General features: G+C 34.7%; 4 protein-coding genes across 7 annotated transcripts; 2 read left to right on the forward strand and 2 right to left on the reverse strand.

The window, feature by feature from the left end:
* Positions 1–1,535: 1,535 nt before the first annotated feature.
* Positions 1,536–2,280, reverse strand: LOC125229659. The gene has a single exon (XM_048134549.1). The coding sequence runs from the start codon at positions 2,189–2,191 to the stop codon at positions 1,652–1,654; it is 540 nt and encodes a 179-aa protein (XP_047990506.1). The 5' UTR covers positions 2,192–2,280; the 3' UTR covers positions 1,536–1,651.
* Positions 2,281–10,443: 8,163 nt separating this feature from the next.
* Positions 10,444–17,370, reverse strand: LOC125229831. The gene is made up of 4 exons (XM_048134773.1): positions 17,237–17,370; positions 16,718–16,866; positions 16,342–16,593; positions 10,444–15,580 (listed from the first exon to the last, which is right to left on the reverse strand). Coding segments are annotated over exons 1-4 (3,942 nt in total). The 5' UTR covers positions 17,239–17,370; the 3' UTR covers positions 10,444–12,041.
* Positions 16,774–18,543, forward strand: LOC125229417. Its single transcript, XM_048134245.1, has 3 exons — positions 16,774–17,505; positions 17,713–17,791; positions 18,112–18,543. The coding sequence occupies exons 2-3, from the start codon at positions 17,786–17,788 to the stop codon at positions 18,475–18,477; spliced, it is 372 nt and encodes a 123-aa protein (XP_047990202.1). The 5' UTR covers positions 16,774–17,505; positions 17,713–17,785; the 3' UTR covers positions 18,478–18,543.
* A 1,713-nt stretch (positions 18,544–20,256) lies between these two features.
* On the forward strand, positions 20,257–24,622 carry LOC125229555. Of its 4 annotated transcripts, none has more exons than XM_048134423.1 (4): positions 20,257–20,327; positions 21,786–21,986; positions 22,496–22,616; positions 22,955–24,622. In XM_048134423.1, the coding sequence occupies exons 2-4, from the start codon at positions 21,788–21,790 to the stop codon at positions 23,436–23,438; spliced, it is 804 nt and encodes a 267-aa protein (XP_047990380.1). In that variant the 5' UTR covers positions 20,257–20,327; positions 21,786–21,787; the 3' UTR covers positions 23,439–24,622. The 4 variants fall into 4 exon arrangements, with proteins under 4 accessions (XP_047990380.1, XP_047990381.1, XP_047990382.1 ...); XM_048134424.1 differs by having other exon boundaries at positions 22,970–24,622; XM_048134425.1 differs by having other exon boundaries at positions 22,511–22,616.
* Positions 24,623–24,786: the final 164 nt, after the last annotated feature.

The following is a 24,786-nucleotide window of genomic DNA, read 5'->3' on the forward strand; positions in this document are numbered from 1 at the left end:
CCCACTTCCCTAAAATGGGGGGGGGGGGTGGAAGTTTGTATGGAGCATTCCACAATTTTCGAATTTAACGCGAGCGAAGCCGCGGGCAAAATGCTTTTCATAAATATTTTTTTTCCCTGGATGAATGGCGAACACTAAATGTGTACCTACTGATAGGTCCAATCATAGTTGTTATGGATCTCATAGTCATAATAAGAACTCGAACGGCCCCACGCTTGAATGGATCCATGATCAGGCATTGGACATGCCAATTTTGTATAGAATCCATCACGTGATCACCCATCATAAAAAAGGAAGATTGAGGCGGGCCTTCTGGGCTAGCCGAAATGACTAGTCCCGGACCGTAGTGACTGTCATCTACAGTCGAGTTCATAAATATGTGTACATTTCTTCACCTTAACTGGTTCAATAAGATGAAAAAATGTACACATATTTATGAACTCGACTGTACAAGCAGGATATCACTGGTTGGCTACGAAAACGCAAGCGTAAGCAAGATGTGCTTTCTGTATGCGAATAAGCCGAGGCTATAATTTACAACATAATGATGACAGATATCAAAATAAAAAATATATCATTTTTTAATTTTTTTTATTTGACGACCGATCTGGCTCAGTCGGTAGTGACTGCTAAGCCGCGGTCCTGGATTCGAATCCCGGTAAGGCCATTTGTTTGTGTGATGAGCATAGATATGTATATAAGTATGTGTATGTATATCGTCGCTTAGCACCCATTACAAACTTTGTTTAGTTTGGGGCTAAGTTGATCTGTGTAAGGTGTCTCCAATATTTTTTTTTTTTTTTTTTTGTTTTAATGAGAGTCGTCGTAACGAAAATAAACTGGTTCTAACATAAAAGGGAAGTACTAATTTCCTGTCTGTTCCCTTTCCGGGGAGTCTAATTATACAGACTTGATACCTTTTCTAAAACAAGGAGGCTTCCTTGCACGTGTTTTCTTAGCCCAGACAAAATAAGGTCATAACTCATCGGGATTTACTGGTTAAGGCCAAAACCGATGTTTGGAAATAGCTTGAAGTCGCAGTGCTTTGTACGTATATCCCTCAGTATTCTACAACGACGATATTATACTTAGTAGTTTGATATAAGTAGGTAGGTATATATTATAGTTATGTACGAGTTCATCGAGTTTCAAAGAAAATTCGCTGGTGTAAAGTGTGTAAGAGCGAACGAAGTGTTATAATTATAGATTAATATTAATAACTGTCTCCTATCGGATACTATTCATCATGGAAAATAATAATAAAATTTTTGAAGGACTTAATCTTACGCAATCAAAGCATTGACGCTGTTGATTTAACAATCTACATATGTGAGTGTGCACGGAAAAACGACCCACTTTGTCGATTGCTATAAAGCCGCTTTGTCAGTTTATTCATATAAAGATACAAGTAAAACTCGCCTGAATGGTAACCGACAAAGTGGGACGTTTTACTAAACACGCTCACATATTAGAAACGTTACACAGTTGACATTTTTGCGTCATTAATAATAATAATTTATTTATTATATCAGACAACAAAGGGCCCATAATGGTTAGTACTTATACATTATTGGATATTTTAAAAACTACCTGTTAGTATAACATAAACAAAAAGTCGACACAATAATACAACAATAAAACAATAAAACACTCACCTAGTGGCGGTCATGACACACTCAAAATGCCGCGCTATAGGTGAGTCATATCGGCAGGCTATAGTGGCCAGGATGGGGTTGGTACTGGCCCGCACTCTACAAAGCAACGAGGCAGTTCTTTTGCGTATTATGGCATAGTAGTCATCCGTGCGAGCTTGTGCGAACATACCTGATGCGCTGCAGAAACGAGACAGCCCCAACAACATCCTGAAACCATTATTGTAAAGCACGCGCAGGGCACTGATGGTCTTCTGCGAATAACTAGTCCAGAGGCTGCACGTGTAGAAGACTTGACAATAGGCTTTAAATAAAGTTATTTTTACCTGTTGACTACAACGTGCAAACCTCCTTACCAGCATATTGCATCGTACTGCCAGCGCCCTACGCTCCCTCTCTATGTCTAATTGGTCTTTAAGGTCGTCGGTGACGTAGTGTCCCAGATACTTAAATGCGTGTACACGCTTAAGTTCATTATTATTAAGTTTGATGACTGGTACACTTTCCGGTAGCTTGCCCCCGACGGCCTTAAACACCATATATTCGCTTTTTTAGCATTATACAGTAAACCATGCTTACCCACATATTCTTCACATATGCCTAGTAGTTTTCTCATAGCTCTGACCGATGGAGTGAGCAGCACCATATCGTCTGCGTAGCTGATGTTGTTGACACTAACATCATCAACTCTGCACCCTACCGGAGTTCTGCTCAATCCCTCGATCAGGTCGTTCACATACAGGCTGAAGAGCTTGGGAGAGGTTATCCCCCCCTGCCTCACCCCACACTCCAACCTGTACGTCTGAGAAAACCTACCGGCCCATCTGACACTATTGCTCTGATTAAGGTACCAATATTGAAAGATCCTGAGTAGCTCCGCCGGTACTTTTGCTCCCTTAACTTATTCCAAAGCACATCATACGACACAAGGTCAAATGCCCTGGACAAGTCCAGGAAGCAGGCATATACCGGTGTCTGACGCTCAGTGTAATACTGTATCGTGTGCTTCAGACTTAAGATGGCTGTTTCTGTGGAAAGCCCGGGTTGGAACCCGAACTGTGCATAGTGTAAATTTAAATGCTTCCCAAGTTGTGCGTCCAGTAGCCTATCGAGTACCTTAGCCAGTACAGTAGCAAGCGAGATGGGCCGATAATTTGACTTGCTAGAAACATCGCCAGTTTTATCTTTAAGAATAGGCACTACAATAGTCTTCATTAGGTCATGGGGAAGGTAAGAATGAGACATGCATACCGAATAAAACTTAGAGAGAACTGCAAATAGCCGTTTGCCCGCAAACTGTAAGTGTTCAATACTAAGCCCGTCGTGACCCGGTGACTTTCCTCTGGTCATTTTTTTAATTACATATTCGACCTGTTCGGACGTAAAACGTACAAAGTCCGACTCACGACAGGCCCCGTCATCAACCCTTTGCTGCGCTGGGCCAAGTGGAGAATCTATTTTAAAGTGACCAACAAACATATTAGCAATGGATTCCGGCTCACTCACTCCTTCGACGCTTACGGGTACGCCAGAATGACCATCCGATTTCTTAACAGCCTTCCAAAATTGTTTGAAGTTTTTACAACTATGATGCGACGCTAAAATGTCTAATTTAATTTGCTCTTGATGATTTTGGCACCATTTTAACTTGCTTTTGAATATTTTACGACTCGCGCACATATTTTCGTAAATCACTCCCGACATCGGCTTATTAAAGTTGACCCACGCCTGATAGTGCATCCTGGCCTGCCCGTACGCGTCCCGGACATGTTTATTCCAGCCCACTACCTTTTTACCCTTTCTCTTACGACTACAAGCTTGATGATAGCTTTGCACTGCAGCGTTCGATAAAATATTAACGATATCTCTATATAAACAATCTATTAAATGGCGATGGCAATTATTATTACAATTTATATTATAACAAATGTCAAACTCTTGAAAATCAATTGAATTTAATCCGTCATTACATAATTCATAATATTTTTCTACTTGTATTTCATCCCTCTCACCCCAAATTACTTTATTACATTCAAAATTATTATTTAATACATATTTAGGCGGTACAAGTTCCAAACAGCATTCAATGCACAACGGATAATGGTCTGAACAAAAGACGTCATAAATTACACTTATATCTAAAATAGTGTCCCAAGCCGATTGCGTAACCAGGCAGTGGTCAAGCCAGCGCCGGCAGCCGGCAGCATTAGACATTTCACTTGCACCAGTGCGAATGAGATGCCTGAGTTGATAGTGATGATATTTAGCATCAAAACAAGATAAAATTCGAAACAAATTATTAATTCCGAATCGGCTTAACAGGTTTCATGTAAATCCAGCTAAGCAAAGGTAAGCAGCCTTTCCTAATACTCATGTTTTTAGGGTTCCGTACCAAAAAGGTACAACAGGAACCCTTATGGTGCGACTCTGTCCGTCTGTCTGTCCGTCTGTCACATTGTTAAATATCTCGAGAACTACTTATGCTATCGATATGAAATTTGGAATAGTTATAAACATTGTGAACCTTTACAAGTTGAAAGATTCTTTTTTTTTATTAATTAATATAAATGATAGAAAATGGCCAAAATGAAAGGGGGGGCAAACTGAAAATTTCAAGTAACTAGGTCAAGTGGGGTATCGTTAGAAAGAACTCAAACTGTACATATCAAAACTATTTTTTGGTTGTGGAAAAAAAATGTTTTTTGAAGGAAAATGTAAAAAAAAATAACGTTCCCCCCCTTATCTCCGAAGTTTACCAACATAAATTTATGAAATTTTCACCAAACATGGCTATTATAATGAATATTACAGGAAAAATAAAATCGTACACGTATCTTGAAAACTTTTTTTTATATTTATAAAAAACCTTTCAGATTTACATTTTCAATTTCAACACCCTTGCGGGTGTTTATTGTACCTGTATTTTTTAACAAAATAACAATGAAATTACCTGCTTTCAAATAGAGGCAAAATGGTTAAAATCGGTTCACGCAATAAACAATTATTCCATAAAAATCATCCTCCATACTAGCTCGCGCGCATTAGTTTACTAGATGTCGCTGTACGTTGAACGCTCATTTCCTACATCGCGTTTTTCCTGATATAATGAGGTCGGTTCAGGAGCGTCCTTGCGACATGTCGTAAGTCGTAAACTATTGAAGTCGAATAGTCTTGATTTTATTTGGACGTTGTCTAACAATAAAATTGTATATTAAAATATAACTTGTAATATGTGGGAAATTGAGTCTTGAGGGCCCTCAAGACTCAATTTCCCACATATTACATTTAGTCAAATCTGTAGAGTTCTATGAATAACATTTTAATGATTCAACTATTGAAAGTTTGTACGGAACCCTCGGTGAGCGAGTCCGACTCGCACTTGACCGGTTTTTTTTATGTATTTAGAACAGAAAAAAATAGTAATTACTTTATGCTAATACAAGGGCCTCATTAATATCCTCAACCATCAGGCCCTCGCATGTCTTCAAATAAACATGTATAAAGAAAGGTTTTTGTACCGGAAACTTTAAGGAGGTTACATGGAGAGCCCACCTATAATTTTGCTCTTGATTAAATACTTCGAACTCCTTATTATTCCTCTTTATTCATTTTAATTCTTAGGCTAGGTTTTATAATATGATTATAAAAGTAAAATACAAAACCACAATACAAAACAATACAAAATATATAAAACACATTATAAAAAACCTAACCTAGGGTGCCGCCAGCAGCGGGGCAGGGCCCAAGCTGCCGGTGGTTAGGGCTGCAGAGAGAGAGGAACCGTCGGACTATACGCGCCGTGTCCAAGATCACCGCCTTCTGCATCTGGCCCTTAGTAGTGTAATATTGGTGCACCTGGATCAAAGAAGATCCAGGTGCCACCAATATTACACATTAGAATACTAATTTTAATCGATCGATCATTCAAATAATTACTCATTTTGTGTCCATTCAAGAAGTCACCTTTTCAAGTAGCGAGGTAGCAGGATGTTAGTAAGTTCTGATTTATCAGATTCAATTCTAAAAGTAACACTCAAACATTCAAATTTGTAACCAAGTCTATACGAACCATTTATCTTTTCTGATTACTCATGCCAATACTCGAAAACCAGTATAATATATGGTGTCCATGTCGGTATATGACATTGATAAATAAGAACTTCATCGATGTCTTCCACATTGTTGTCCATTTTTAATTGATTATTTATTTGCAAATTGGTTCGAGTGACTTTAGGTTTGATATTTATGATGGTACTAAAATTACTTATTACCTATATTATTTTGTTTTATAGATCATCATAATTTTAAAATAATAACACAGGTATTCATGATTATATTTTATTTTGTAAAAAAAACATTATTTTCTATACACCACTTATTCAGGCATGATACATTTTTAAAAGCGCAGACATTAGCATGATATATACAATTTTGAATATCACATTTATTTGAATATTTTTCGCATAAAGTCTTTAAATTTGGGCAGTCAAAATGTTCTAAATTATAAAAATTATCACTGTCTGTTATTTCTTTCACCCACTGCACTTTTTCATAACCTTTTGTATAAATGTGTTTACCTTTACAGTAATCAACAATCAAATTCTTATAATTAAAATATGATACATAGCCTTCATTCCATAATATTCCTTTGTATTTTTCCACCCAAGAGACTTGTGAACGTTCTTTCTTTGTTAAGGTATAGAACGGATGGGGAGGGCTGATCAGAAACACAAGAAAACTTTTTTGAGAAATAATCGCCACTTCTTTTGGTATAAATTGATTATTTTCATTTTTAAATCCTTGAACATCCAAAATCACATTCATGATAATTTCCTTACTATATTACTCAAAGGTTTATACTCGACAAGCCGATCGTTTATAATTAAACAATAGGCTGTCGTTTTATCAGGTATGTCTTCTGAGGACTCGATTTCTATTCGAACGTCAACTGGGCCAGTTTTTAATGAATCGTTCTGCCTTGAGCAGTCTATTACAAATAAAGGAGTTTTTTTTAATGTGTTCAGATTAAGCAGAGGATCGACACCGACCCCATAATACGACTGACGAAAGTTAGCATACATTTCGTATAATATACTAAATTTGTCTTCGCTAAATTTTAAATTAAGAGGATCGTATGGAAAGTACTGTGAATTTAAAAATAATTTGACGTTAGTTATATTGCAGTGATCAAATATAGTAGAATTTTTTAGTTTGTTTAGTTTTCTATCAGTCTGTAATGCTAATATAACATATCTAGGCTTTTCTAACTGGGAAGCGGTTTTTACTGACCATGCATGTTTTGTTGTTTTAGGTAAAAGTGGATATTCATACAAATCCCAATTCCGGAATGCTAGTTGTATAGATCGATCTTTCTCTAAGCACTTTAGTAGTGGCAATCTATTACGGTCAGAAACTCTAACATGTGGTACCCGCCATTGGATTTTATGGATATCAATTTGAACTTGATCATTTTCTTCAAGTACAACACTATTTAAAACTGAATTACTTCTGTTTAGTACAAGTTCATGCCTACAGTTGACTAAAATCTTATTATAATCTTCCGCGAAGCCACTACTTTATTCAGAGGTATTATAATGGAGAAATGACCTTGCTTTAGAATACTCCCGCTTAGATCCCAACCCCACAATGCAGCGTTCTTACTTTCTCCTTCATTCATTGAAATAAGAGATTTCATCGTTGTAGTAATCCCGCAATTTTTATTCCGGTCAATTTCAATCCCATTTAGTTCGTAACTTATATCTTTGAACAAAAATAATATGGGGTTATTTGTAAAATTTACATCTTTTGTTATTTTTTCCCACCAGCATCTACTCGCCATACACTTGCATACCCTTCAATGTAAATGGAGCTTGCAGATGGTAATACATACACATCTTGTTGATTTATAGGTATCCTGATTTCGTCATTTTCCTTAAAGCTATGATTGTAGGGATTGTATGAATGGATGGTATAGCTTTCAATTGAATTATCTTGTTGTGGAATATCTGTGATATGCAACATCTTATTATAAGTATTTTATTTTATTTTAAACCCAAGAGAACGAAGAAATAACTTATTGCTCTTAGTAATTCTCTTGCTAGAATTTAATCGACTTGCTCCTTTGAAGACTGGGAGTTGAATATTCGATGGTATTCTTGTAATTCCGCTTTTATTGAAAACATACATAATGTATCACTTGATTTTGTAAGGTAAAATTATGTAAACGTATGCTTAACACCCGATTCTAGACACTGTTCGAGGTTGAATGTGATACGGTAGAAGATATCGTTTATTATAATATTGTTGTATTATGTTTTTGGTCTTATTAAACACATAAGTTTACTTATTTAATAATATTTCTGCCAGAATGAATCCAGAAATTTTAAACATAAATGCCCACAGTTAAATAAATGATTTTTTTGTATATTATCGTAATTATAGCGTATATTAGCTCCCATATATTTTATGAATTCCTTTGGAGGTTTTAAATTTCCGTAACTATCAAAATATTCAATATAATTTTTATTTTTTCCATAGGCTACCCAGTGAGTACCGTTATTTTCAGATGAATCTAAATTAATCACACCACATTCCATCGGTAATGGTTTTGGTGGTAATTCATCTCTCATGAATACACCACGAAAGTAAGGAATACTTTTCGAATGTTTTATTATATCGATATTACTCAATGCTCTATTGGGTAGCCTGCCATCTAGTTTTTTTTATTTGTAACATAAATTCCTAGTCCACCCTTGTAGGGTTTAAGATGCACTCCTTTTCCAATACATTTACCCTCCATTTTCATATTATGTCTCTTTAATTTAGCTAGTTGTCGTTTTGCTGATTTATAATGGTTAATAGCTTTTCTTATTCCCGCAACACCTCCTGCTAAACTTCCTGTAGCCGATAATCCTGCTAAAATTGGAATCAATGGTAGAAATCCGCCAGTTTTAGGTACTGGTATCACTCTGGGTAATTGTATAGGCAAGTCCGATGCTAATTCTTGAGCAGCAGCATACGCTAATTCCATTAGCATGTTCTTACATTTTGGCTTTAGATTACTGATATGTCTTTTAGTGTGTGAAACAAGATTATTAAAAGTTTTCTTTAAGCCAGCTCCAAATTTCTGATTGCTAAGTTTCTTCTTATTTTCGTTTTCAGAATTATTTCTCGTGCGTTTCATTTTTTATGAAATAGATTTAAATGTTGGATATGTCTGTACTGGTCTCTATAGTGTAGAGTTTGAAATACAAATGAGTGTACAAAACAGTGAAAGTAAATTTAAACCCGATTACAAACGATTTGTCTTATCAATCCAACTATTTTCACTCGGTGGAAGGCCGAGCCACTTAACATATACTTTATTTCCTTTACGTTTTAACACTCTTTCAACAAGATAAACTTGAGGATGCAAAGTTTTCTGAATTTCTTGCGCATAGAATGCTCCTAAAATAGGCCTACGCTTGGCGTCTTCTAGATAATATGTAGTGGGGTTAGTATTTCGAACATTAGTTATCTTAAATATTTCTGTTGACCAATTAGGGGTAAATCGTTTCTCGAAACATCCTTTATACTTGCTAACTCTTACAAAATCTCCAATACGAAACCTTTTGCAAACCGGGTTTTTCTTTGTTAGTAAATTCTTAATGTATCTTTGTAATACAACTCCTTTATTACTACGATTGATCGTGATCGGCGCTCTTCCCACCGTCCTATGAAAAGTATGATTATATTCTGAAACTTTCTGGTCAAGAGTTCCATCAACCCATTTATAATTACCCTTCAGACTAAACTCCTTATACAGCTTAGCTTTAAGAGTTCTTATAAGTCTTTCAACTATTGATGCCTTTTTGGTGGAAAATGTAGAGTAATGATTAATATTATATTTTTGAACAACTTTTCTGAAATTACTATTATAAAATTCATTACCCCTGTCTGTTTGTAAATTGATTGGTTTACGTCCTCTTGATAATAATGTTTCAAACATTTTGGATACGGTTTCTTTAGTCTTACGTTTGAGTGGAAATGCCCAAGCGTATTTTGAGAAACAGTCAATAATCACTAATATGTACTTATAACCAGCATTCAGTTTTGAAAAAGTCTGCATATCTATTAAATCTGCTTGCCAGAGGTCATCAATATCTCTTAAAATGACGCTTCTTCGAGGAAAATTCACCCTTGCATTTTTATGAATTTCATTTACGACGTCCGCTTTGCTCATAATGTTTATTAATATTATATTCAAATTCTTTGTTAGAAATATTCTTTTCAACTTTTGTTACTCGATTCATTAAAACCGAAATGTTTTTATCTATATTCATCACCTTTTTCATACAGGCATCGATTTTGTTTATTATTTCTGTATTTATTGTATTAGATAATATATTTTCCTCCTTTATACTTAATACTTTATTAAATTCTGCTTTACAATTATAAATATCATTGTTATTTGTCATGTCTAAGACACGTTTATTTATTCACTGAGCATTAACATAATATTTCAATTTATTTTATTGCTTTACAATACCGGCTTCCTTTAATTCTTCAATAATTGATATAATTTCATTATCATGGTTGGTGTTTCCAGCGTCTTTGGATGCAATCAAAAGTTTAAGCCTTTCAATTAATTCATTTGGATCATCCCAATAAATATAATCTGTGTTACTTTTATAATGTTTTAATGCAGGTAAGTTACCACCTGTTTTAATGTTAGTGTCAAGTAATTGTGAAAAGAGAGGTTTGATAATACTGCAATATTTTATACCTTTGTCTCATTTTAATTTTCCGTTTGGATCAAAATCTCGTTTATGTGCGTTTGTACGGGTTAACATTTCTTTGTATTCAGTTTTATCTTTTTCAGTAACAAGACTGAGATTGGGTTTGTTTCGCATCAATAGTTCTTTCAACCCTGCGGTTAATTCAAATTTTTTGTTGTCTATAGTAATAACATATTGTTTTTCAGTATCGGAAGTCTTATTTACCAAAGACAAGTATACATCAGAATTACCCATCATCAACTTTTTATTCGTGCTACGAATCCCGAATGGTATATTGATGTCCTCATATAAATCAATCATGTCTTCTTTTTTTAGAGATAGAAGTGTATCATTATTTTGTTCTTGAGAAGTTTTATTACTAACATTAGAGTATTCATAATATTCTGAATGCTGATCAGGAGCAATTATCTCTTTGAAATTTTTGTATCCTATAGAATCATTTAAATTCTGAGATTTGTCACTCGTATCTGTACTTGTAGTCATGTTAATAGCTGGTTTAACAAAAGAACTTTGCATAACGAGGTTTTCTAATGGTTCAGTAATAGGTTTAAAAACTTTTTTTAAATTAATATTATTTTCATGTTCTTCATTATTTATCTTCTTTATTTTGTTTTTTATGTTATCTACTGCTTTGATAAGTTGATCTTTTAAATGTGTATCCATTTCAGCAGTCTTGACACCAACCTTTTAATACGAGCACTCAGTTTCAAGTGAGCCTTCGTCAACATTTAAAACATTAAATAATGGGAAATTTAAAAGTAAATAAATGTATCAAACCCCTGTCTATATCGTCCTTTATCTAGTGTACAATCTTTATTAATTAATAAAAAGCTAAAACAATCATCCCATATAATTGAACAAAGTTCTTTAAATTTTATCCAATCCATATCGGTGTTTACATGTTCATTGTATATATGTTTTAAGTTAGTATCATCTTGTTTAAAAACAATTAAGAGATTCACATTGTCTCTTAACAGTTGCTTCGGAATTTTGGAGTAAGTTTGCGATAAATAAAAACAATCAATTTGTCGATGTCTTCCCATAGCAAAGTAATTCCTAATGTTCACTTGATTTTCACATACAACATCATCGAAAATCATGATTGAATTGGTCATAGCATCATTTGGATGGATAACGTCTTTATTGTCATTAAATATTAAAAAGTTAGCATCTGGAATTTTCTCCATAATTAGTTGGAGGTAGCGATATTTTGGCTGAAAAGCGGTCTTTGAATACAAATAGATATTTTTAAACTTTAGACCATTTTCATGTAATAATAAATTTAATATTACATTAGTTTTACCACAGTTTGAAGGTCCACATATTATACAGCGGATTGTATTAGGTAATAATGTACTATGTCTTGTATTTTTATGCACGTCATTTTCAACGATTATATTATTTACTTCCAGAGTTTGGGTATGCTTAATGAATTTCATTGTTATTATGAAAAAAATATGATATCTCAACGCTTTTTATAGGATATGTCTTAACATAAATAAAACAATTGATTAACAGAGTAAATAAATTTATTAAATTTCTGGAGATTATTACAGATAGGTACAAAAAAAAACAAACAAAAACAAATTTTAGTATCACATTATTATATAATTTAAAATATAGTCTTACAGTGCCCCCATGGTAATGTTTGTATATTGTCAGGCAATATCTGCCTTTTATCATCGTTGCAGTTTAAAACTACTTTATCAACTTGCTGTGAATATAAAACATGTTTGATTGATCGAATCATATTCATATTATGGGTATACACTTTTTTTGTTTGCAAAACTTTGTCAAAATGTTTAATTCTTAATTTATTCGTTATAGGTTTTGTGACACCTTTTGCTTTCGTTATTGTCTTCTTTACATTTTTTAAACAGTACAGTTTTGCTCTTAATCCAATAAATTCAGTAATTACCGTACCACCAAATTCATCTTTAAATAAACCAGGTACTTTAGCATTTAGTTTAGGTATACCATAAGGGTTATTGTGGTCATAATTACTAGTATCATATTTTGATATGTTTTTATTTAGATCATTGTAAAAGTCATCAGTAATAATGTTATAAAGAAGGCTATCAGTATCAGTATAACAGAGTTTCACGTTTTCTTTGTACGTTTTTTTAATGAAATTATAATGAAATTGATATAAATGTGTTTTTGCCAATTCTAAAACTGTAAATCCAATATAAATCGGGCGGTCTAAACAAATTTTTTCAGGACTTAATTGAACAGCCACAAAGTTTTCATTAAATATGGATACATTCTTTACATTAGGTTTTAATAATATTTTTTCTGCACCTAAGTGTTTGTTTGTTTTATTGTCATTGTCTTTCCATTTTATTGCTAATTGAACATGTAAATGTTTTCGCTTATTTTCAATTGTTTTTCCAAATATAGCATTATTTAATAGTTTAAAAAAGTCTTTTTCAAATGAAGTAGAAGCTTCTTGTCGTAATCGAGTATTTAGATCAATATATTTTTGTAAGAAGTTAGACTGTCTAAAACGTAGAATGCGATGTATTTTCTGTAACACTAACCCGTTCTTTAAACATTCCTTCAAATGTACGAAATGAATGATATAGTTGTATTTGTCATATAAATTTGCAATTAACTTTTCTGACTTCCCACCTGGGGGAACAAACCTTTCAGGTGCAAAAGGCAAATCGGCATGCAGATCGTGTAAATGATCAGGATAACTCATGTCAACTTCTAAAATGTATCCATGTTCACCGTTTTCTGGTATAGTCAGTATGTCAAAATTTCTAACCCGATCTAAAGTTAAAAACTCAAAGTCTGATACAGGTAATTTTTGTCTCATAGCATAACCATAGAGATTGTTACAATCCAGATACATCAAATATGAGGTGGGTCTAGAAGTATCAAAATCAGGGGTGTATTTATTGTTTGCTTTTGAATTCCGAAGAGAACACTGGGCTAATCCACCACGTATCCCTCTTTCTATCATCTGATATACTTCTAAGTCGTGTATTAACTGTAATTTTACGTCTGTAAACAAAAGCATAGCATCCCAACTTAAATTAGGTGCAGATACATAATAGGCTGGGTCTAGATTATAATGCTTCAAACTTGTATTTCTAAAATGTTCAAACACATCGCTTAACAACAAGACGTCACATTTTAAGTATAAATCAGTATATTCCCCTAAAGTCATTATATTAAAAGCTGACCACACAGTTTCGGCATGATTATAATCAATATCTGAGATGTGTTTAGATTTTAGAGTATTATAAAACATTTCTTTTGTCGGTAGTTTATTGTCTTCATATTTCAACCAGGAATCAATGTAATCATAGGGATAAACACCTTTACGTGTTAATAACTGAAAGTGGTGGGTATCAGTAAATTCTTTAGACAAGTTAACAAAATCCTCTTTATTCAAACTTTTGGTTAACTCAAATAAACTGGAACTAAGAAATTGAAAAGAATCGATAAACTTTATTTCAATTGGTTTGGCGCTCGATTTGTTAGTAGAATATATAGTTTTTGTTATGCTTGAATATTTTTCCTTGGACTGTGGCATTATTTTGATAGACCCGGGGTACTTTGCAAGTTCTTCTATAAATAAATGACTATCATACCCCGTCAAATTATGTAAGACAACTGGTATAAAGGAACAGATTCTGTATTTCAAATTGCAAAGTGAATGAGCTGCACCTCTGTACTCTGATGTAATGTGATCGTGATCACGGACTTTGTCACCAAATAAAAACTGCTTACAAATATGACAGTGTGTAGCATTCTCATAATTACACTTTTCTTTATATGTTAATGGATTCATAGGATTATTTTTAATTAGTATGTTGTGAATTTCATGAATATCGTTTATTAACCATTCAACAAAAACTTTTACACAATCTTCACCTCTGTAAGAAACATATTTATTCAAACTTGCATCGTGCGAGCAGCATATGTAATAACCGAAACATGTCGGGACATGCTTTTTTAGGTTTTGCGTATTTTTACTACTGTCTGAATTACAATTAATTAACATACTTTCAAAATCAGCGTATATAATAAAATTGATTTTTTGTTTACGTTCGAAGTTCTTAAATTGAATGACAGTATTTTCATTAGGTAAAACTGTTACAATTTCGGAACAATGGTGTGTTTTAAATTTATTATCGCTTTTAAAAAATTGCAAACATGAGTCACAGAAATGCATGTGGCCTCTATGTAAAGTTACTTGTCTTCTAACTAATCGTACCAGGTCTTTAATTAAACAGTAATGTCCTTTACCAACGACTTCAATATATAATAGATTAAAATGATTATTTTTCTTTGATTTGGATCTATATAGAGGACCTGTTACTGCATACTTATTATCCAATCCATATATACAAATGCTTATATCAGGGTTATTTTTTTCAAATAACTGTATATCGCTGACTGATAATGGGAATGACATTCCATCGATATTTAAAACATCTGAATAGTGCGGGTATGATTTAGTTCGACACACATTATTCTTTGCAGGATATAGACCAGCCAGTATACTCCATAAAAAGCAACAATTATCGTTGTTTTGAATATTAATGCAGCTTTTAGTATTTTTGACACTTGGGGGTAAAGGTATGTAAGTACCTCCTCGCATCGGACAATACTTGTTTACGTTAACTTCTAAATGACTTATTGCGACAAAAGACCAGCCTGATTCACGGTGCTCAAATTCTATAACTTTATTTTTTAAATGTTCAATCGTATTTTCAAACAGTTCATTGATATTTGTGTTTTCATAAATAACATCATATTTTGTATTGAATGACTTTAACTGTTGTTTGCCTGAATGAGGTAATGTAAAGTAAACGAAAAGCTCATAGTTTATTTTGATACTTTTATGTTCCCGTAATGACATTTCTACAACTTTCATAATGTTACTTTTGATATCACACAAAAACGTCTCAGGAGTTACGTATTCATTTTGTGTTGCATTCAGACGATAGGTGACTATTCTGTTTTTAAAGGCTGTTGCTATAATTTCAATATTATTCAAATCAGTTTTCAATATGCAATTCGATTTATGTAAATTAGTTCTCAAATGGGCATTGTATTCATTCTTAGGCAATTTAATTTGACATTTGTCACATTTCATTAAAATAGTTCTGGATAACGGACGGTTACGTGATCCCACTGTAAACAAAATAACACACTTTATAGATATCATTTTATTCCAAATTAGTACTACAATAGATATACATTTATAATTAATTAAAGTATGTATTATATAATACTTATATTCCATTTCATAACATAGGTAATGTAATTCAAAATGAATATGGGTAAAAAACATTATTAATAGATGTCAACAAATAAATGAGGGCTCACATCTGTGCTATTACTTTTACGTTGTGTTCAGGATAGTTGGATCCACGCATAGTTCAATCTATGCAATTGGTCCCATATTTTACAAAAAGGAATAATTCTATGTACGAAAAAGAAATAAATTCACTCTAACACGTTTGAACATTTAGTTAAAATTATTCACAGAACGTAAAAGGAATACCACAAATATCAGCTCGTTATTTATTAGTCATTTATTTATAATCCTCGTATTTTATTACAGATGCACTAATAAGTGTGGTAATAAGAGATATATACGATGGCTTAAATTGATCAATAATAATTGCTAACAAATGACGGCGCACATGTTCGGTATTCCTTTCGCGTTGCGTGAATAAAATTAGCCAAGTGTCTCCAAGCTTCAGTATTATCATCGGTTCGGTTTTTAATATTTACTACAGCATGACGCCATCGATTTACTGGTGTCACCTTTTCAATATCATCGCATTTATACACTTTGACCTCAACAAAGTGGGTGCCCTTTTTATCAGGATTTGTCTGACGAGCAAAACCGTTCGCAAGTCGTCGTGAAATGTACGATAATAATTTACCCTCCCCTGCAGGTTGGTTCGCTTCTAATCCCTCGTCATCGCTATCGGCACCGAATAGTTCCGCTGCAGTGCCGTGCCGCGGCTTCACAGGAGCTATTCTGACCCTCTTGCTCGAGCTTGCTGACGATGTCGATGGCTTGGATTTTTTCTTTTTCGACCGCGTCAGCCTTCGGTGGTAGCGGTGGCGGTGCTGGCAAATCTTCCTCAGTGGAGGATGAGAGATACGAATCGGTATGGGACGAACGTTTTGACCTGGAAATAAAAATAAGTTACTATTAAAATATTATTAATTTATAATCTGCGTTAGAATACTACGTAAAGGCTATTTTATGGTTTTGAGAACACACAACTATCTAATATTTATGTATACACCTACCTCTTGCTCGAGCTCGTCGATGTCGGCGGCTTGGATTTTTTCTTTTGTCGATCACGTCAACCTTCGGCGGTGGCGGCGGCGGTGCCGACGAATCTTCCTCCGTGGAGGATGAGAGATATAAATCTTCAGCGTGGGACGAGGGTTTTGACCTGGAAATAAAATAAATAATGTGCTATTAAAATAATTCATTTATAATTATAATTCTCCATTACTCTAACGTTGTTTTATTTGAATAATGATTAATTATTTTTACGAGTTTGTTACTTTGCGAATATAAATAAATAAATAATATAGGATATTCTTACTAAGTCCTACAGTAAGTTTGCGTTGCGAGTACTCGCATAATAACACATAGAAAACAACCATGACTCGGGAACAAATATATGTGTTCATCACACAAACCCTTACTGAGATTCGACCCAGAAGCCCCTGGCTTAGTAGCTAGTCACTAACCAGTAGGTCAGATAAGTCGTCAAAATTATATAAGCAACATTACAATATACATTTATTCACACTTACATTGTATGATGATGATGTCCTTGTAGCTTCAGTAGAGAGAACAGTGGGTTTTCCTTGCTTCCTGTGTAGCGGAATGAATCAAGAGGATCGATCTGAGGAGCTTAAGTAGTGAAAATTCACGTGGAGCTAACGCAATACCTATATGAAATTTGTCAACGTGATTGAAAAACGCAACTCAGCACTTAGTCGGTGGAAACAATCATCGATTGCAAATCCCACAACGCAGCAAAATCAGATCACCGTGTATAATATAAAACAAATACGTGAAGGTACTTACCATATATTTTTTTTATTCATTAAATTCATTTTATGGTTTTAATCTTAGAAAAACAGACAATGTCGCGATCGGAGCTAGTATATTTTATTTGCTTTAGTGCATTATTGCTAACATCGTAAATCCAATCGTATCTCAATACAATGTGATGTCATTTTTTTTAAACGTTTGATTTTGAACTCTAATAACACAATAATTTCAGATATAAACCCCCGAAAATAAGTGAAAATATTATTTACTCTTATATATTCAACGCGATTAGTTCTACGGAAAATATGTCGGTAAGTATTTTTTTTAGAGTGAGTGTTTGTATTATTATTATAAAATAATTTCAAATTATAATGGTTACATTACTCATACGTAATTGATATAAAATAATAATTAAGTAAATACAATTTTTAATGTATGTGTCTGCTTAGCGCTAAGTCCACCTGTAGTCACCTACTTCGTTAATTTCATCGGATTTCTCTGTAACTTATGTTTTTTTTTTTGTGTGCAATAAAATATTTTATTATTAATGTAACTTATTTCAAGTTTTCATTTAATTAAAAGTTAATACTCGTAGTTAACATTAAACTAATAACTTAATTATTAATTACAGGATACATCAGAACACCTATTCAACTTCGTTCCTTTGGCATCATCCCAAACTCAAAGTCAGAGTGAACGGGAGTCAGGGGTGAGACGTCTGTCCTTGGGGGTCAAGAGGAAGGCAACACCCGTTTACTCGTTTATCAAAAAACCACATCGGAATGGAGGTACAAAAGTCATCAAAATAGAAATTTACGACAGTAACAAATTGAATGAGAACTTTGAACATATATGTAAATGTAATGCCGAGCTGTGTGCCCAATATGTAGTGAAAAATACGTTATTAGACCAAGTTTACGAATTAACGCGTAGAGTAATTGACAAGATAGACGAAGGTTTGTCCTCAGATACGCCACATGGGTACACCATCGAATAAGGGTACAATTTAATGTGATTGTGTAATATGAACATAGTTCTTAAGTTAATAAACATTATAAAAGTACACGTAATTTCATTTAACTATATCCAACTTTTACCTCAATGTTAATTACCTAGAGTAGGTACATAAAACTATAAAATAATATCTTATTAAGAGAACAGTACCTAACTCATCAGTACGAAATCAAAATCATTACTCATATCGGGTAGACATTTCTATTTAGAGATTTCAGATTACATACCTCAATGTATACAAAAACTCGATTATAGTTATACGTGTTAATTACCTACTAATATTCTAAATATCCCCTCTTAAATACATGACTTCCTTAATTGATGTAAAATTAGCACATATTTGAATAGGTAGGTAAAACGAGTCAACTAGATGTACCTAGTACAAGCATTCTCCTATCTCGCTAGTTCCATTGAATACATGACTTCTTGAATGGAGACGAAATTAATATTTGAATGATGATTTCTTGGATTGCTTTGAAAAGTATTCGAACGTGTAATATTTATTGCAGTTACATTTACCTACAATCTACAAGTATTCTGCTACCTCACTTCTTGAATATGAGACTTCTTAAGTGAACGAAAAATTTTTTAATGATCGATCGATTCGAATTAGTACCTATTATAATGTGTAATATTGGTGGTAGCTAGATGTACCTACTAGCATTATAATACCTCACTACTTGAATACGTGACATCTTGAATGGATGCAAAATGAGTATTTGAATGATCGATCGATTCAAATTAGTATTCTAATGTGTAATATTGGTGGCACCTGGATCTTCTTTGATCCAGGTGCACCAATATTACACTACTGCCCTTGATACAGCCACCTAGCGAGAGTCTCTTAAGATGTTGGTCGAGACTCTTCGCTATGAGACCGTTCGCTGAAACGACTATAGGGACAATGATCGTTGAATCAACATCCCACATGGCGGTTATTTCGTGAGCCAAGTCTAGGTACTTACTGGACTTGTCCTTCTCGGCTTTCAAGAGATTCTCATCATGGGGGATGGTGATGTCAACGAGCACGGCCCGACGTTGCGGTCAATCTATTATCACAATGTCAGGCTTATTGGCTACAATAGTCCTGTCAGTGATAATAGATCGATCCCAATAGAGCGTGGCACGACTATTCCTTATTATTTATTATTAAGTACTTTGATGGTCGAGGTGTTTGCCTCACACTAAAACCTTGTAAAAGTGACCCCCGACTTCTATCAACTGATTACGATTATTGATATTAAGCGATAATACCCTTATAATACCTATATATAATTTAATTATTTTAAAATAATACATTAAAAAAGAAATAAATGAAATCAAAATTCACAGTCCGTATTAAATTAAAGACCCAATTTGAAACTCAATTACAACGATAATCAAATAAAAATATGAAGACATTTTAAAATAAGTGACCAAACTTAATTGTATGCTCTCTTATTTTATCAAGTACAAAATAGTCCAAGCGTAAAAGGGATGGCTATACAAAACATCCCTTAAGTGATGCGCCCTAATCCATGGCGCGAAATCTCAACGCGCAGTCGCAAATCAATACCCCACCCTTCACTAACTCCCCTACATCTTGTTGTAGATATCGCTCGTGCTCACATATAATGCGCGCTTTCTACGGCAAGTTATATAAATAGGGTACTGCAAAAAGCGCAATGGATTTAGAGTTAAAAAGTGTGATGTACTATTTGCGCGTGTTTGGGGATGTCGCTGAAGAGTTTCGCGCTTGCGCTCTGCATCCGTGGACCAAAATTTTGAGACAAGTGTAAGCTGTGTCGTAAAGTGCGCCCATTTTGCGAGGATTATCGAGTTTTAATACAAAAAGTGAGTAATTTTGTGAAATTTTATAACTTGTAGAGAGTTGTGTATGTACTGAAGTTGAAAGTTTATGTTGTTATGTTTCGCTGGTGATTGAAAATCTCTTTGTTTTAAATTATTGTTATGTACAAAGTCAATAAATTAAATTTATTTAGCAGGAATATATAAATATTTAATGGATGAAACTGGTTACTTTATTGTTATAAATTATTTCATATTATTTCTCAATATTTTTTATTGTTTTATTCAATTTATTCAGGTCGTACTATTGGGTCCATTAGTACACTTAATTATTTTATTTCAAATGATTAAGCACGTTCTATGTTAAATTGTAAAATTACTGAGGTTTAATTTTAGACAATCAATTAAGCATAGGGGCCTACTGAATATCTAGGTATAGGGACCTATTGACCTATTTTCATGTAATGTTTGATATAAATTGCCGCCCTATTACCTGAGAGCATTATTAAAAACCGGCGGGACAAAACCCTTGCCCTTCGCAGTCATTCAATACTAAACTTATCGTCCCTAACGACGTGTTGGCTTCGGCCCTGCGCATAACTGTCAAAAATACATCATGGCAAGGCATGCCATTACTCACCCAAATATTGGCTATTGAAACAGATATTTTGCCAAGATGATGCCTAGCCAAGAGTCATTTTTAATTAACACCTACGTGTATAAAGAATGTATGCTTGCTTCACAAATTCACTTACCTACGTAGAAACTTCCCATTGTCCCAGTGTGTCTTCGTACAGACCTCTTCGTACTTCTTGGGTGCCTGGTAGTGGACCGTCTCCAACTCATTGTCGTTAGATATTTTTATCTTGTAACGCACTTTTATAAGACAACAGCACAGCGCTTGGTACCAAGCTCAATTAAACTAGGTACCCCTCACTGCACTTTAGGAAATATCACAAAATTCACAATCATGACAAAAGTATTTCAATGACAGTTGGTGTCATTTTTATCTTTAACAGATACCAGCCAGTGAGTTCGAGAAGTATTTTATGTTGATTTTATGGGACAGATTCTATAATTAATTGAATTATTTTACTTATATGATATTTGGAAGTCGATTCTGATGTTTGAGTGATGTTGTTTTGATACTCCGATTGGTGTTTTTGAATTGCACGGAGTCGTGTCATCTCATCTCATTACGTATGCTTTTAATAAAATAGCAAAGTGATAATTCCTTCTCTCCAAATAATAAAATCATAACGCCAATGTCCAATCAAATAATTATTTCATTCTACGAAAGCTTTTTGGTGAATCATTATATTTAATTATTATACATATATCCAGAGGTAATAATATTCAAATTCTAAGACACTATCTCTAAACGGCCTTTTCCGAAACGGCTTATTTCCATTCCGAGAGTCCACACAATACTTAATCAGCAGCAAAGGCTATTTACATAGGATTTACAATCTTCATACTAATAAAGCAACCTATCTCTTCTAGCCATGTCGTGCGGAGCAGAATGCATGTCACTCGGCCCTCCGCCGGATTCCATTCTGTACATGCCACCGCCACCGCTACCGGCTTTCCTCGCCAATGCTGCCAACCTGACTCCACCCTGCCGCGCTTCGAAGTGCCCGACGCAGAACAACGAGGAGAACTCCTTGTTTCCTGGCGTGGAGTATCATGAGCTGCCTAGGCACGGTGAGTTCTGATGATAAGGTCCTTCGGTACCTTCCACCTAATATTTACAAGGAAAACAATTGTGAATCATATACCTTCAAAGGAATTTAGTGTATTAGACGATATCTTCGAATGATGTCGGTGCCATTGATGGGTTGTTTTATTAGTTCATTATTCTATAACATTTTGAACCATGTTTTGATACTTACCAAGAGTTTGATCGCACTTGCACAGTCACAGCACAGTCGAATACCGACAGTGTTAAATAGGTAACTTTGTGACTAAGAATAATAACAATACAATAAGGCTGCCTGTCGATGGAGCTGGAGAAAGCTCTGCTCTTCGCTGGATTACATACTGCCCATATTGTGACCATGTCCACTCTGGTTTGTCTTAATGGACCGGCAGCCGAACACTGGATGTTGCACAAAGAACAATAATATTGAGACATAGAAACTAAATATGAACAAGACGGTCATTCGTCAGTGTCCTTATATGTCTATCGATGGTGATGGAACCGGTGTTGGTAGTGGCGGGTGTTGCAGAACCAGGCGGTGGAGACGAAACTTGGCTGCTCGTGGTCATCACGTGCTGCGTGGCTGTTCTCTGCGTCGCGGCTCTGCTGGCGCTGTTCCTGTTCAGGTGCCGAGAGTAAGTGTCAGCCAACTTTATGATCACTTCAGATTTCCGCTATCATTTTGTTTAACCCAAAAGAGAACCTCTAAATGTTCTCTCATTTCTCATGTTGTGCACAGTTTTTTTATTAAATCGGTTAGTAAATTTTAGATGAATAATAATATAATACATATATACCTATGCTGTTGAAGTTTCTGCCACCATCACAGTTTGAAATGGACAAACTGTTTCTTTTATTAGCTTATAGTTGATAGTCTGATCATAAAATAGGGTAGTGACTTTCAACTTTTAATAGACCATCTCAATTCAGTTGTCGTATTATCATATACTCATTATTTTCCATTACCTACAAGGTTATCCTTGTACAGATCCCGAAGCGGTTGCAAGAGCAGCTCAGGCAAGGCTGGAGGCTCCAACGTGCTCTACGGGGGCGCAGCTCTCGACTCCCGCGTCCTCTGGGCCGCCCTCACCCCCAGGGGCACCCGGCACTTTGTTGCCGACACCTACCCCCACGATGAAACCGAGGACCATCACTACGAGTGCGTCGAACCTCCGCTATACAAGTTGGGTCCGCCAGAAGATCTCGCTATAACCCGACATTTCAACGTTGAATACGAAGACCCAGCTCCTCTGATTGAAAACTACGCTGACCGCACAGAGGAGTACTTTAGAAACGGAATGGAAACTCTCCGCAGGGGACGACCACTCGTTTCCTCTCCGACCAGGATCGAGCGACCCAACTTGCCACCTCTTAATCTTCAGCCGAGGACCCTCCGCAGGGCACCGCACTCTCGACGAGTGAGTGACGCCAATAACCCGGAGAAAGCGGCCATCTGAACCGAGGGTGGCGCGGTATTCTCCGTCGCCGACTCCACCGATATGGACTACGATTGGCAACCTGACAGCGCCAACGTAGATCGTCTCGTGTAAACTTCCAGGACGTATAGGCAGCGACAAACTAAAGAGAATTCCTGACGACGACTACCCATACTCTAGTGCAAGAATTGTGTGTCTATCTCTATGGTGAATATATTTTTTCCTACGAGATGGAATTCTATAAACATCTGTCTGTCTCCTTTTACTCTTCTAAGGTTGCCGTTGCCTGTATTTTCTTTAATTTCACTCATCATTAGTGTGAAAGAAAAGATTCTGAGCCGCATATGCGGCTGATGGACCACTTTATTCGACTAGTTTTTTTTAAAGAATGTAATGCTCGAAGTGCAAGTTTAATAGTGAACATTAGTTTCAGTGATTGTGTTTTGTGTAAATGAGGAAACTATTGAGGAATGTATTGCTGGCTCAATGATAACTTGGAAGATTGCGCTGATTAAGCTAAGCATCCATGGCATGTTCCTATCAAAGAATACCAGTAAAATCCTTTCCAATGATTGTAACAGCAATGGTCACATGGTATAATACGCCAGTGTTCGCATATTGGTGCTGTCAGCAACACGCATGTAGGTATTTTTTCATTATTTTAAAATGATTTACCTTATATCATACTGTAAATAAAAAAATTATAAACATATTTTATCATTTTTATGATTAACAGCTGTGCAATGTAAATGCAATGCAACTTGATTCTAGTCTTAGTAGGTACTTATCTCTGCCTGTAGCAAAATCGATGTGCAACCCTTTAATCGTCTATCAGACTGTGATTATTGTTTTTTAAGTAGGTGAATAAAGTTTTTTGCTGGGAAGTTTACGACACCATCGATGTTTAAGCGGTTAACTTCGAGGCTTTCACTACTAATTTACTACTGTTTTTATTTCAATATCGGTTAAAGGGTTAACATCCACATTTCTAGTCAATACGTATAAATGTCACTGTGTATTTTTCACAATAGTACTCTGTACTTGATGTCTATTTCTACTCTACATTTATTAATACTGCAATTACTGCACTAGAAAAACGTAACGTATTCATACTATTCATATAGGCGAAACTGCGTAATGTCTGTGTTTTACATTTTGTAATGACTGCCTTTTATACGTATCAATAAATTATTGTTTTACTCGTATTTTAGTATTTCTTTACTCATAAGTAGGATAAAAAACTAGACACACAACTCCCCTTGACGAAATATCGAAGGTGAACAAAGAATATAATACTCACAAGGTTAATCACCTTTCTTAAAAAAAGGTGCTTGTCCTTGATGATGATGATTGACCTTATTTTTTACTT

The sequence above is a fragment of the Leguminivora glycinivorella genome, chromosome 9 (assembly GCF_023078275.1).
Source record: "Leguminivora glycinivorella isolate SPB_JAAS2020 chromosome 9, LegGlyc_1.1, whole genome shotgun sequence".
Classification (NCBI taxonomy): Eukaryota; Metazoa; Arthropoda; class Insecta; order Lepidoptera; family Tortricidae; genus Leguminivora; species Leguminivora glycinivorella.